A 14,428-nucleotide genomic window follows, 5' to 3' on the forward strand; every position below is an offset into this window, starting at 1 on the left:
GAAAAAGTCTCCAGGATCAGTTAAAGACAGTGGTGTAGTGTGGTCTACTGGAGTGAGTATACTGTCGGCACGGGTTGCCAAACCAGCAGCACAATAATCTACAAAAAGAGTATTCACATCCATCCATCCATTTTCTACCGCTTTATCCTCCACCAAAGGGTCACAGTTTGTCAGTCCGTCACAGGGCCACATATAGAGACAAACAACCATTCACTCACACTCTCACGCCTAGTCTAATTTAGAGTGACCAATTCACCTAATCCCCATATTGCATGTTTTTGGACTGTGGGAGGAAGCCAGAGAACCTGGAGTGGATATAGGCCGTATACCTGCATATCGCAGACTACACCACTGGTTGAGGATGCACCTTGAAGTGAAGACAGTTAGGCCCCCATCATAGAATGACATCCATTCATATGTGGAGGATAAAGATGGTTGATGATGAATGAAAATAATCCTGGTCAACAAATAATTAAGTTGTTAATGACAACACTTGTTTGTTTTTGTCTGTGATAAAATGTCTCAGCTACTTTCGCTGATGTAGATGTTTCTGTGCAAAGAGACCAGAGGGGAGAGAAAAATGTTTGATATTTTTTATTAAAAAGTAAAATTTGACATCAGTCAGTGGTCATGATTAGCCCGTCATCCTCCCTGTTCACAGATTTACAGATGGCAGTGATGTCCCGTCTGTCTGACCCGAGGTGAGCGCTCGTCAATGCAACAACAAACAAAAACAGGGAGAACTACGGTCTTCGACTATAGCCTTTATTGGAAATTCTTTACATGTAAATCCTCCAAACCTGCCCGACCCCAGCTTCAGAGACTATAAATATATATATAAAAAAGAGGTGTAAAAGACTTTTGCAGCTCCTCCAAGTGATTAAGAAAAAAATCACTTACAGTCAGGTCTCATTTTGAGAGGGGCAGTCAATGTTTGCTTGTTCTTTTGCGATGTTGAATAATCATAACAGTGAACGCAACAACTGCTAAGCACGTCAGGAACAAAGCCAAACTTAAAACAAACAAAATAAGAAAGGATGGGGGAAATGAAATCGGGATCAGTGATGTTTTGATGATAACAGCACTAACTAAACACTGGAGAGCAAAACAGCACAGCACAGCACGGGACAGACAGAAGAGGGAGAAAGCGACCACTGCCTTGTCAGTGCGATGGTAATCTGACCAAAGACAAAAGGTTTTCTTTCACTGACTGCTGCTATGTCTGATTCAGAAAGTCAAGTTTGCTGCAGCAGATTCTTCACTTACTACAAATCAAGTGGCGGAGCCTTAAAAACACCAGGTCAACTGCTTTAGTGGACACCGTGAGCACAAGACGGTGGCAGTCGTGTGTCCCAGCAGTCCAACAAACACAGCAGCATTACTGTAGTGTTTGGATAAAAGCTCATGAAGAGCACCACCTAGTGACCAAAAGTGGAATCACTGGGAAAAACCTTCATTTACCTCAGAGGAGTCACTGTCACTAACTCCTCATTAAGGAATGAGGGGGGGGTGACATGAGGTGTTGGTTACAAAAATGTACAAGTGAGCGACAGTTTGTCCTGCTTAATCCTGAACAATTTAACTAGGTGTTATTAACAAGTCATCATTTACAATTCCAAATAAAATGTGCAAAAAAATATCAAATATTCCAAAAAATGCCCTTTTTTTTTTCCTTAAACATCACATTTGTCGCTTTAAACACAGTTTACAAATGTTTATGCACATAATAATGAAATAATGCGTTTGTCCTGCAGCTGCTGGCTTTATAGATGCACTGTACACAGGGAGGAGTGCAAACTGGCAGAGCATTGAGGTACCGGTTCTTTTTAAAGTGGCAGGGCACTACTGAGGAGGAAAGGCTGGTCAACTCTACACTGCAACAAGGAGAGAACGAGTCAGGTCCCTCGTTTTGGAAAAAAATAAACATCTTGGCACCATAGCTGGGATGAATGTTTTTTCTTTTTTTTCTTTTTTTATGTATTTAAGAGATGCAACTATACTTCAACCCAGCATCTGACTAGAAAACGACTATTACGACTAGTAAAACCATGTTTATCTCTACATTTGATAAAAGATAAACTTGGCCGGCGACAATATGACTTGTAGAAAGAGCAATTTACTGGTGACAAAGAGAGGAGATTTCCACCACCTCTATGCCTTGTAACTGAGATATGACCGGGAGAAAGTACGACTACGAATGAAGTCCGACATCGATGACACTGTACTGGTGTATGGGGGGGGGGGGGGGGACAGAAAAGCGGTGTGTGAGGTTGAAATTCAAAATTGAATCAAGAGTTTTAAGAGCTGTAGGGACATCCCCATTTTGGCTGAGCAAAAACATCACCAATATTAAACATTACAAATATAAATCAGTTTTACTGTCTCTTTTTTTTTTTTCTCAAAATACAAACAAAAATTCAATGACAAAAAAAGTCCTTCTGAGAATTGAGTTTTGCTGCCTGTGGGAGGAGGAGGAGAGGTTTGGGTGGAGGCGTCTTTCTCTTTTTAATTTTTAAAGAGGAACGGGACAGATTTTTTTTTAAAGCAATAAGAAAAGAAAAAAAAAGCACCCTGGACTTCATGAGCGTTTTAGTCGCTTGGAATGTCGCTGCTGGCTGGACCGGTCATCGTCACTATTCGCTGCTTTAGCATTACCCCGGCTTCCCCGATGACGAGTTCTCCGTGTGTCCCGCTCGCCATCGCTGTCCTGCTCCCTGTAATCTTTCTTCCCTGAGGTGGCAGAGGACCGCTTACTTCTCCTCTTGCCTTCATCCTCCTCGTCATCTTCCTCCTCACTCTCACTCTCTTCGTCCCTTTGACCTCGACCATTTCCGGGTTTCTTGGTGCTCGACTTGCCGTTCTGCATCTTCTTCTTTGGCTCCTCCTCCTCTTCCTCTTCCTCTTGCTCTTCCTCTTCATCCTCCTCCTCCTCCTCCTCATCTGAAGTCGCAGGAGTTTGGCTGATGCGTTTGCGCGAACGCCGGCGGAGGTAGCTGAGGCCAGGCAGCAGCTTTTGGAGCAGCTCGGTGAAGGTCTGCTCGGTCTTGACCATACAGGAGAGCACGGTGCTGCCTTGGTGGTTGTACTCTTCTGCGTTGTGGAAGACCAGTTTCATGTCTTCCAGGAAGTCTTGGGCGTGACGATACTGGCCGAACTTTCCCAGCATCGTCTGGAAATCCATTGGCTGAGAGATTATATCCAAGTAATCCTCTGCTTCTTCTGAGGAAACAGGCTCCCTAAAAAGAGCAGCAGAGTTTCAGGATGACAGTGAATCAAGATATTTAAGCAGATATAGACACAGAAAGTGTGAAAGAGAAAATGCTTCAATTATTTTAAGGTGCTCAGACACCAACTTAGTCAACAGATCTGCTCAAATCAACAATAGTGAGTTGTTTTAGTTCAACTCAGTGCATTTGAATATTGTACAGCTTTAATGCCTCAAAATGATAAGCATTGAACCAAAAATAATATTCTGTCAACCTAAAAGATCAATTTTGATTGCACCGTGAAAACCTTTATCTTCACAATGCCAGATCAGATTCAGTCCACCTCAGACTATGTGCCAAGTCCTCAGATACACAAAACTGTAGGATTTTATCCCCCATAGATCCGATTCTTAGACTTATACTTAAGACGCGATAATGCATAAGAATTAAGCAAATTGAATTGCAGGCACATGGAAACCACACTATCGTTTTAAACAAATAAATACCTGTTTGACAAATGATACGACTACATCTACAGCTAATATTGGTTGCTCACCTGAAAGGCCAACTGTAACGAAACTTCATCAGTTTCTTGAGGATTTCCTCACACCTCTCCAACTCCAGCGCTTGTCTGCGCACTCCTGTTTGGGAACTCTGTCGCACCTGTAGAAACCGCACAAAAACAGAGACAACAAATAGATTTATGATCATCCATCACTCATGCATGGGGAAACCAAGTTGTATATAAATCCATTAAAGCAAAATTTGACAAGATAGTGTGTCCTTGTAGCTTCTTACCAGTTCTTCAATGTCTGCAGGGCTGTTGGGGCCAGTCTTCTGTTTACTGCTCTGATTACCAGACGGCGACTGGGTCTTGGTTTTACTTTTAGAACTTTTCTGCCGAGTCGAAGACTGCTTATTTTTCTTCCTCGGTCTCACTATAGGGAAAAAAGGGATAATCATGACTACAAGTAAAATAAGATAAGATATTAACATCAGAGATAGTGTATGTAAAAAAAAAAAGAAGAAAAAAAAGCCTTTGGTTCAAACTGATTAAAAACATATGTGCTTATATTGATTCCCTAAAGGCTTTTCTCTTTAAACATGTTGTTCTCATAGCAACTGGGGCAGTTTTTAATGGAAATATGATAACTTGATTAACAAGCTGCAGGAAGTTGATGACTGGAGCGATACAGTCTCTAACAAACTGGAATCTTCACTAAACCGACTGGTTGACCTTGTCAAACATGTAGGCCTAAGCTGATAGAATTCAGGCCTGAGCTGATAGAAGAGATCATCCTGCCACATACTCCAAGTGAAGTCAGAGTGAGATGAGGCTTCAAAGCAAGGTCTAGACACGAGTGGTGCTGCAGGACAACACGCAGACAAAAGAGACCATGTCTGACATAACCCATCAACATTCCTCTCATTCCTAACCTTTGTTTACCAAAGCTAAGTCAAGTTCTAAAATCAGGGACACGTCTTCTTTGAGATTCAGTTCATTCCTTCTGTGCTGTACTTTTTAAAAAGACAGTTGTGAAGCACTTCAAAAGGATGTGAACTCAGTTTTCTCATTTTGATACTCACAGCTGTGACCCATGGCTATGTAGTCGTTCTCCTCCTCGTCCTCATCATCTTCATCAGAGTCCTCCTCTTCAGATTCCTCCTCATCCTCTTCTTCATCTGTATCTTGTTTGTAGTTCCTGTGATAGAAAGGTTTCGTTCGTGAATAATAAGATCATCTATAGTAAAATTACCTTTGGTTGAGACAAGGTAATTTTAATCTTCACAAAGATCAGCAGAGCTAACACATTATAAGACAAATCTTCCAGTTAAATTTATGCCAAATTACTTTTAATTTTTAAATCAAAAATCAAAGGAAGAGTTTTCTATTTGCTTTATTATATTTTTATTGCTAATGCGTGAGTAAGAAGGTGTAAATGGTGCGTAGGGACAGATTGTTACCTTGAACGAGAGCCACGTCGAGCCACAGTTGGCTGACAGGCTGGACAGAGCCATTCTCCATCAGGGATGCGGTACAGGGCCGGCCGCAGACAGAACAGGTGGAAGGCCTTGTTACACTCATCACAGAGTATAAGCTTCTCATCGTCACCTGGAAGACGTCAGTAACATTTTAAAGACTGAGCCACAACGGGTATTCTTGTCATTTATTCATACATTCCTGCATTTGTGCTTTTCCTGGCCTTTCCTTTTCCGATAAGGACATTTTGCTGCATGTTGCTGAGCATGTGTGTTGGAATTGTCATCTTATCACTACCGGTTCACCTGTTGGAGTGCGGAGCTGCTGACTCTTTATGTAGACCTGCCTGACACTACTTGTCTTTTGTTCTTTGAGCCTGTTGCTATGTCTGGTTCTGGGCCTACTCTCCTGCAGCATCAGCACGGATGGACTTTGCCTGAGCACTGGACAGGAAGCAGAAGACTGGATGGGTAGTGCTTGAAAGATTCACTCAAACAGGACAGAGTGACCATGATTATTTGCACATGACACAATAGAACAGCTTATCAATTAGAACAGACATCAGAAAAAAGAACGACAGAAAGCACGTTTCATCAAACTGGATGTGTCGCCCTCGTTCTGCTGATGTCTCTGATTTATCCTGTTACTGTTTTTTTTTACAATAGAAACTTTCCCATGTTCATAAAGCCCTCGTAAAGTCTTTGGCTGTGTGGGTGCAGGTTTCTGAGTCTAAGAAATGACGGTAGAGATCGGTCCTCACCTTTCCTGCGGCAGACTTTGCAGCGAGCATTCTCAGCAGACATGTCCCACTTTATGCAAGCGTCCAACATTCCCAGCAGCACGTGCATGCGGGAAAACGTCTGGGCCTCTCTGATGGAGGTCTTCCACTTCTCTACTGCTGTGGCTACCTAAAAGAATAGATTCAACAAAGCAGAGTTTAACACACACAAATAAGTGATGTGCAAACTTTATTCAAATAGCCATAACAAGTATTTTGATAAACGTTACTTAAATAAACACCAAGTACGATAGTCTCTTACCCTCGCCTCTTCTGCCAGTTTCTTCTCATCATCAACCTCCTCGGTCTTGCTGCTTTCTTCCCCTGCTTGCTTTTTCTTCTTTTTCTGCTTAGGGGCCATGAATCCCTGCAGGAACTTCTTGATTACGGAGGCCTGAATAGTGATGATATACTCACCAAAGTCTTTCAAGCTCTCCGTGTCTTTCAACTATGCAGAGAAAACGAAATGATCAGTTATGGATTACAGTCGACACATGTACACCCTGAAAAATACAAAAACACAAATCAATTACCTGATCTTCGATGTTGACATCGTCATCCAAGTATCCCAGCCCTCCCTTCTGGAGCCTTGAGGCAACCTCCTGGATGTCACTGCGCATGTACTTGAGCAGCTCTTCCTGGCCATCACAGGTTCTGAGGGCCAATTTGCCCTTACGGGTCATATGGATGGAGTGGAGGATGTCCTGATATCTAGACATATAATAGGGAAAGCTTTATTCGCCATTTTGTTTATGGAGAAAATGCTATATTTTTATTTTCTAAAGCCAATACTGCACAATTTATGTCCCATAAGGAGAAGAATAAAATGTACCTGTTCTGTATCCTTTTCTTCAGCTCACTCTCTCTGACACCCTGAGAATGAAGACTTTCCACGAGTTCGTCCAACTCAGCTGGGTTGTCACATACGAACCTGGTTCAAAAGGCATCCAAGTTAAAATATTGAGTTGAAGGTATTCAAAAGAGAAATGGGACCAATTAAACGAGAAAAGAAGAAAAGCTCTTACCACAGGTTCTGTCCCTGTTTGGGAAAAGTGGTTTCTATACAGACGTCGGCTGCTGCTCCCTGCTGGCCTCCATCACCAATAGCACCATCTATGCTCCCATCATCCTTTTCAGCACCTTGAACACAAGCAATTTATCATACTAAATCACATAAACTGTGAACCAGTGACACACATCATTTTAAGATTTTAAATTTAACTATGTTAAGTTTTACCAAGGCAATCACACCTTGTGAGTGATGAGTTGTGGCTAAATTCCCACCATCCTCCTCTTCCTCATCTTCCTCCTCATCCCCAGGCTCAGGTTTATCGTCAGGCGGAGGAGTGAAGCTGTAGTCGATGGCTTCATGCACCCAGCCTTTCTCAATGTACAGACCCGGGACAACATCAGAGAAAAGCCAGTATCTGAATAAAAACACAACCAAATGTTAGTATACAAGGATTGCTAGTATTTGTCTATATCCAGTATATATATCTTATTTTACTGTGTATGTGATGAAATCACCTGTTATGATTCCTGTCAGTGCCCAGTGGGGCCCGGCGCATGACTTGTTTCATTTTGGTGATTCCATCTTGGAAGTTTCTCTCTGCATTAACCCTCTGTTTACGCATCCGCTCTTCTTCAGCCTCCTTCTCCATACGCTCTGGAGTGGAAGTAGCAACAGTAAATTATTATTAAAAATATCAGAATTGTTTAATGATTATCTGCCAAGTGTGACAGGAATTACTAAGATCTCAGGAGCAGGAAAAAAGATAAAATGTGTCTCTCTTTAAAAACACACTTGTACTTTTAAAAAGGAACATTTGAGCAGTTTCTCAAACCATTATGAAGTTTACCTTTATTCTGCCGGTCCATCTCTTCCTTCTCTTTCTTGGCTTGCATGGACATCAGCCGTCTGCTCTTTACTGTGCTAATCATGTCCTCTGCCTCCAGCTCGGCTTCTGGCTCTGGCTCTGCCTTCACTTCCTTTTTGATCTCCTTCTTTACAACCCCCTCTTTTTTCTTTTCACCTTAGAGACAAAGAAAAAATTACATTTTGATATTCTGTGGGTTTCAAATATTGACTTCTTTTTCTTTTTTTTTATTAATAATAATAATAATAATAATAATAATAAGAGCAGGTTTATTAAGTATTCTGCTTCACTGCATCACTGTTACAACAAGGGGCAAACGCTTACCTTCCATCTCCTTTCGCTTCTTCTTCTCAGCCTTCTTGCGCTCGTTGGCTTCTTTCAGCATTGCCACACGCTCCTTCCACAGCTCGGCTGACCGCTGCTTCATTGCGTCAACGTGATCTTCCACTGAATAGGTCATGAGGATGCGGTGGCACAGTGCCACCAGCAGTGTGACCTTCTCATCGGGGCTCAGGTCAAACACCTCGACGGTCTCAAGCTTCTCCAGGAACTCACTGGTTACCACATCATCAAAACTGCTAATCGGCCCAGAGGCCTCAGAGCCCTGGCCACTCTCCTCATCATGAGCATCAACTGGGCGCAGACACAACCGGGCCAGCTCTGACGCAGAGTGCATGGTAAGAGGGATCTCAGATAAGGACATATCCAGCTCGCTGTAGCCTTCTGCCAGCTCATCCTGCAGCAGAGTTTGGAGCAGCACCACCAGCACGCGGTTCAGGTAGAGGAAACCTGACCGTTCTCCAACCAGTGCTTCCATCAGAGCCAATGCTGTAATTGGATATTGATCATCTGGCATCAGCAGACCTGCATAGCAGTGAAGGAAGTCCACAACCATGGCCACGTCGCCAAACAGAGTGTTGGGCAAACCCTCAGGCATGTCTACGAGCTTGAACGTTGGTATGGTCTTGCCACCGTCGATCTCCTGGTCTTCGTATCGCCGCAATTGTTCAAGACGAACTAGCATCTCCTTCGCCCGTCTCTCCTTGGCCTTCTCTAGATGTTTCTCTTTGATCTCCTTGCGCCGCTTCTCTATCTCTTCTTTCCTTTCCTCTTCGGTCATGGCTGCCAAACGTTTCTTGTCTTCCAAAAGCTCCCAGCGTTTCTGCACCAGCTCCCGGAGCTCCTCTGGAAGACGACCACGATCATCTGAGGGTAGTGTCTTTGCAGCCTTGGAGATGAGAGAGGAAAGGGCACATTTTTTGTCTTCTTTTCCCTTATTCTCCTTATAGTAGCGGAGGAGATGAAGAGCCATCGGGTGCAGTGGTTTCCCCAGTTTAGGTGTGCCCATGCTGGTACTTCGGGGTCTTTTTTTGGGGCTACCAGCAGGGGTGCTCTTAGCCAGATGCAGCAGAGTCATCTGCTTCATCTTTGGTGTCTTTGCACCATCTTTACCATCCTTTTTAGAAGCTTTGAGCACGCCGCTCTTTCCAGGTTTCTTTCCATCTTTCCCGGACTTTCTGCCTGGTTTCGGGGTGGAGGGCGCAGAGCCTTTGCCTTCTCCCTTCTTAGGACTTCCTGAGTTCTTAACCTTGAGTGGAGAACCGTTCATTTTTAATTTCTGAAGTACAGAAAACACAATCCCATTAATCAGCCCAAGTGATATGCCAAGATAATGAGTAATTCATTATATGTAGAGATACCAACTAACCTGCATGTGGCCCCAGATGGTGGGACTAAGAGGCATGCCTGAGGCGTCTTTCTTTTTCCTTTTCCTCTCTCCCTTCTCGTTTCCCGAATCATCTCCCGGTGTATCAGAGGTCTTGTTCCTCTTTCGGGGTTTACCCTCTGCAGATGTTAAGCTCTTGCGCTTCCCTGGATTTTCTGCTAAAAACTTTATCAAAACAAGAGTGTGAGCCAAGACCGAGCAACATTTTTAAATAAAGAGATAAGCAAAGAAAGAGTCAGAGTAAATTACCTTGTGTGGATCGAGAAGAAAGTCACTGAATTTACTGGGGAGGTTAAACTTTTTGACCAGTTCATCCTCAACAACCCAGGGAGCACTTTCATGCATGCCTAGCCTCAGAGCATAGTGCCGAATGAAGTAACGCATGATTTCCTTTGTTGGAGGGCGCTCCGATCTGAAAAGACTGTCTACTGGAACATCACTGATCACCTGTAACAGGAGAACAAAAAAGTGACTAATGCTTATCCAGCGCCACCAAATAAAAATCTATCTCAACAGTTGTAAACTGCTGGTGACATGTTACAAACCTTATCCTCAGTGATGAGCTTCACGTCGTACTTGTGAGGAAGGAATTTTGGCATTGCCCACCTCTTCTTTTCCTCTTTCGTGGCGGTGGGAAGTTTCCTTGGAGAGCGTCGAGCTCTGTCACCTGATGAGAAGCAAAATGTTGATTAAAAGAAAGACCACACATAATGACATAAAAAAAAAAGTACAGCATGTAAGCCTAAAGCTCTTGGCTATATCCCTTCAACCTCTACCTTGTCTGATTTTAAATGTACCAAGTTGTACTTACTGAGACTCTCCCTCCTGTTCTCCTCCTCTCTGGGTGGAGGCTCCTTCCGCTGGTTTTCCTGACTTGCATTTTCCTTGTCACTGGATGGAGAGTCACAGGCACCTTCAAGCTTTTTCTCCGCTGTCTCGCCTTCTGGGTTTTCTAGAGGGTGAATCTTCATCACCTTCACTCGCAAACTTTTGTCCTTTCCCACCTACAGAGAGCAAATATATATTATACTAACTAAATACCTAGCAGAAAAAATACAAATGCAAATATTTGCTTTGGTACATGGCCAGCAATACTTTCCATCACCATTATTAGTTGTTAAAAGATGTATGTCAAAAAACAGTATGGACAGTAAGTAAGGAAATGATATGACCCAAAGTTATTACTGCCATATTTAATACACAATGTTAGAAATTTAAGAAGTCAAACTGACCATGAAGTCACACTCTTCACCGACAGCATACTTGGTAAGGATTTCAACCCAGGCCATTTCAACCAGTTTGTCTAAAGACACTGTGTTGTGGTGGACCATCTCCAGGACTGGCTTCTCAAACCACTGGGGATACTCTTCCTGAAGCCTGCAAACACAGTATAAGGAGTGATGAGCATGATATAATGTAATGACAGTATTTAAAAACAAGTTTGGCGAGATGAAATTGATACAGCCATGGGTGTTATGTGTTCAATTCATGACAAGCCTTCTCTCACACTGTTAAGATTTCTGCCCTGTAGTCATCACAGCACACCACAGTATTATGTAACAGGGCAACAAAGAGCTAAGAGTGACCAGTAGGGGGAGTAAAGTCTCTCCGCTGATATAATTAGACAAGGCTTAAATACAGCTCAGGTGACTTGAGCTCTGTTCAGCTCTGCCTATGCAGTGACGTCTCTTTCGAAATCGCACATTGCTCAGGTCACCTTCCTCTGACTGACAACACATATACGTGCTGTGTTACTTGGTAATGAGTGAACTGAAAGTTCCTTACTGGAGTATTGTTTTTGATGTTCCTAAGGACACTCTCCCTAGGCCCTAGCAGATCCAATGATGACTCAATCACATACCCAGTAAATATAATGAGGAGGAATAATGGACAATCAAAACAACCTGTGGACCACACTCAGTTGAGAGTAGACAGAACCTAATACATGGATGGGACACTCACAGTTCTGTAACTTCTTGTTCCTCCTCCCATGCTTCTTTGTGCGTCAGCTGGTTACTTCCCGTGCTCTTGCATGTCCAGACGCGGTCACTATATCTCTGTACACGTGCCTCATACTCCCTGTAATTAATTTGTTAAGGTAAATTAGGACATTCATGTGTAAATATTTGCACCTTTCTTGGCCACAGATAGGCCACTTATTTCAAGCCAGACATGCATGGTCCACTGTTCACAAATGATATCAAACAAACGGTTGAGACAATGCGACATCTGACACGGACAGGACTTTATAATATAAGACATGGTAAAAGGAAATATAATGTGTACAGTGGGTTTTGTCTGGGATGATAGTGGAAAAAGCTAATGGCTCCTAAAGGAGGATCAGTTTCAGCTCAAACCAGAAACAAACTTCTATGAACAGTTTTACTGTAAAAACGAAACCAAACAGTGAAGTGAAATGATCTCGCAAACCAGGAAGTAAGGTCAAACACACAGGGCTTGCATAATATATATTCAAATATAACGTATAAAACAGCAATGTCACCACATTAATGCAGATCTGCAATAAGCTTCACAGTTTGTTGACATCTTCAGTGGGAAAGAATTTACGCCATTTCTAAGTTGCAGATCATCAGTGAAAAGTGGGTAGACTACATTTATGACATCAGACCCAGATTATTCAACTGATGTACTAAATGTTGATAACTTGTTTATTTTATAACTTGGTCTTTTTAACAAGTTGGATATGGGTGACATCAACTGCCTCTGATTAAGTCAGTGTACCTCAATTCCGGTCCTCAGGGCCCCCTGCCCTGCATGTTTTAGATGTTGCCCTGCTCTGACACACCTGCTTCGAATGGCCAGCTTGTCATTAAGCTGCAAAAGCCTGACAACGACCCATGTATTTGAATCAGGTGTGTTGGAGCAGGAAAACACCTAAAACATGCAGGAAAGTGGCCCACCTGGACCAGGAGTGAGAAACCCGGTTCTAAGGTGATACATGAATTGTTTATCTCAATTAAGTGAAGCTATTTCTCTCTTTAAATTAATATGTATTGTTATACGTTAATATATCATTCTAAGTACATTTCTCAGACAAGTAACGTTGAGAAAATAAGGGGTGCAATCATTAATACACGCATAATTTAATAAGACAAGTATCAGTTGTCACTTTGGTCTGTTGCTGCTACCTGCTAACTTCATAGTTCGAAGTTTCCATAAAGGCATGTCTTCAACGAGTCGCTTCGTTATTCAAATACGAAAAAGTTACATGTCTTCGAACACTGTCGAGTACGTGACAGTGTTAGTCAGCTGACGAAATCACTGGAAACCCCCAAAAACAGTCAAGCTAAAATTAGCAACTAGCTCCAGCTAGTGAGAGCAGAAGGAACCGAGCGTAAGTAGCAAGCTAGCGTCTTATGCTAGCGGAGTAGCAGGTGACAGCTGGGCCATAAAGGTTGAAAGTGAGAAGACGGTCGGTCATAGCGTTTTTTCTAACGCCACTAAGCATCATAACTGTGCCTAGTGACGCGAACATACCCCAAACATTTGGTTACAAACGGCTGCAATGAACTAAGCAAAAAGGAGGCTGGTGTTAGCTAGCAGAGCTCTCCACCCAATGTAGGCTGAGTTCACGCGGGTAACGATCAAATAAACGCAGGGAACATGTCTAGTACTAGTAACTCGGCTTAGATAACCCGTGTTACACTCATGAGCAGGTAACCTAACTGGAACCATTTTCAAAGACAAACAAAGCCGACACAGCAGTGTGCATGCCAATTGTCTCAGTTTAGCATAAGCATCAACACCATGTTGAAGGATACTCTTTGTTCCTGAAGGCCTCCTTGGTGTGCTCGATGATGTAGACCTCCTCTCCCGGGCCTGCTGGATCGGCTAGCGGCTTAGCCAGTGGATAAGGTTTCCGGCCCAAAAGCGGTGCCATTTCAAATGTACAGATGTCACGGTTGCCAACGCTAAAATCAAACCTTCTAGCAAAGTTTGTATATTAATGTGTAATATTACGTCCTTCGCATGTATCCAAGTGTCCCGATGTATCTTAGTAGGGCTCACGTTACAGCCGGCAGGCCCGGCTCCCAACGTGTAGCAGCTAGCTGGCTAGCTAGCAGGATGGAAGGCTATGTCGTTGCAAAACAATAACAGTGCGTTTCTTGCCGCCAGTCGCCTCATCTCATCCTTCTCTCCTCCTCCAGTTGCAGTGACACTGAAGTGGTTATACACGTTGCCTTTGATGGAAAACGGATAGTTGGACGATCTCTCGATATAGTTGGTTAACTTCTATCCTTCGATGAACATGAAAGGGTGTAAAACCACACCGTAATCAAACTCGCGGCAAAAGACGAAGCTCGGCTCAGCGGGAGATCTGGCGCGCTGTGCAGTCAGTCACACAAGTCTGTACAAACCCGACCTTCTGTCGTTTATGTAATCGGGTGTCTTCACAATTTCTTTCCTAGTCAGAAAACAGCCTTTGAGAGCCTCATAAAAAAGTATCATCGATCAACCAAGAGGTTAATTCTTGGTCGAAATGGCGGGAGTTTCTAGTGCACCGGTACAATTCCTTACTCCGTCAGAACTCCGTTTCCCCGGCAGCAAGCGGCGTCTCAAAGACGCCCCGCCCACTCGCAACGTTCATTGGCTTTTTTAGCTAAGCGCCTTCATCGAGGTCCTTTGAAGCCATCTCTGATTGGCTGCTGGCGTGTCTATTGTCCGGCGAGCACAGCCCCTTTAACACAGGCCACGCCCACACGTAACATGACAATGAGAAGCTGGAGGTCAGCTGATGATAATATAAATCGTCATTATCGGCGTCATTGGTTGAGTATTTTGATGTCTTTAGTGTCTTGGACAAAAGAAAAGCAAGGACAACTTCGCCCCCACTGCGGT

The 14,428-nt window shown here is 43.3% G+C and overlaps 1 protein-coding gene across 1 annotated transcript; it reads right to left on the reverse strand.

The window, feature by feature from the left end:
* Positions 1-581: 581 nt before the first annotated feature.
* On the reverse strand, positions 582-14,077 carry baz1b (bromodomain adjacent to zinc finger domain, 1B). Its single transcript, XM_083887337.1, has 21 exons — positions 13,351-14,077; positions 11,531-11,647; positions 10,801-10,945; positions 10,380-10,572; positions 10,114-10,235; positions 9,818-10,015; positions 9,551-9,733; positions 8,167-9,430; positions 7,825-7,998; positions 7,493-7,631; positions 7,217-7,392; positions 6,991-7,105; positions 6,798-6,896; positions 6,499-6,676; positions 6,228-6,413; positions 5,948-6,095; positions 5,172-5,319; positions 4,794-4,909; positions 4,005-4,144; positions 3,763-3,869; positions 582-3,236 (listed from the first exon to the last, which is right to left on the reverse strand). The coding sequence occupies exons 1-21, from the start codon at positions 13,467-13,469 to the stop codon at positions 2,579-2,581; spliced, it is 4,725 nt and encodes a 1,574-aa protein (XP_083743463.1). The 5' UTR covers positions 13,470-14,077; the 3' UTR covers positions 582-2,578.
* Positions 14,078-14,428: the final 351 nt, after the last annotated feature.

This window comes from Microchirus variegatus, assembly GCF_963457635.1.
Source record: "Microchirus variegatus genome assembly, chromosome: 3".
Classification (NCBI taxonomy): Eukaryota; Metazoa; Chordata; class Actinopteri; order Pleuronectiformes; family Soleidae; genus Microchirus; species Microchirus variegatus.

Excerpts from the sequence above, each read along its gene's own strand:
- baz1b (XM_083887337.1), bottom strand. The coding sequence starts at position 13,469 with ATGGCACCGCTTTTGGGCCGGAAACCTTATCCACTGGCTAAGCCGCTA. Across the intron at positions 6,096-6,227 it reads AACTGGCAGAAGAGGCGAGG|GTAGCCACAGCAGTAGAGAA; the intron begins GTAAGAGACTAT and ends CTATTCTTTTAG. Across the intron at positions 4,145-4,793 it reads CATAGCCATGGGTCACAGCT|TGAGACCGAGGAAGAAAAAT; the intron begins GTGAGTATCAAA and ends TTTTCCCTATAG.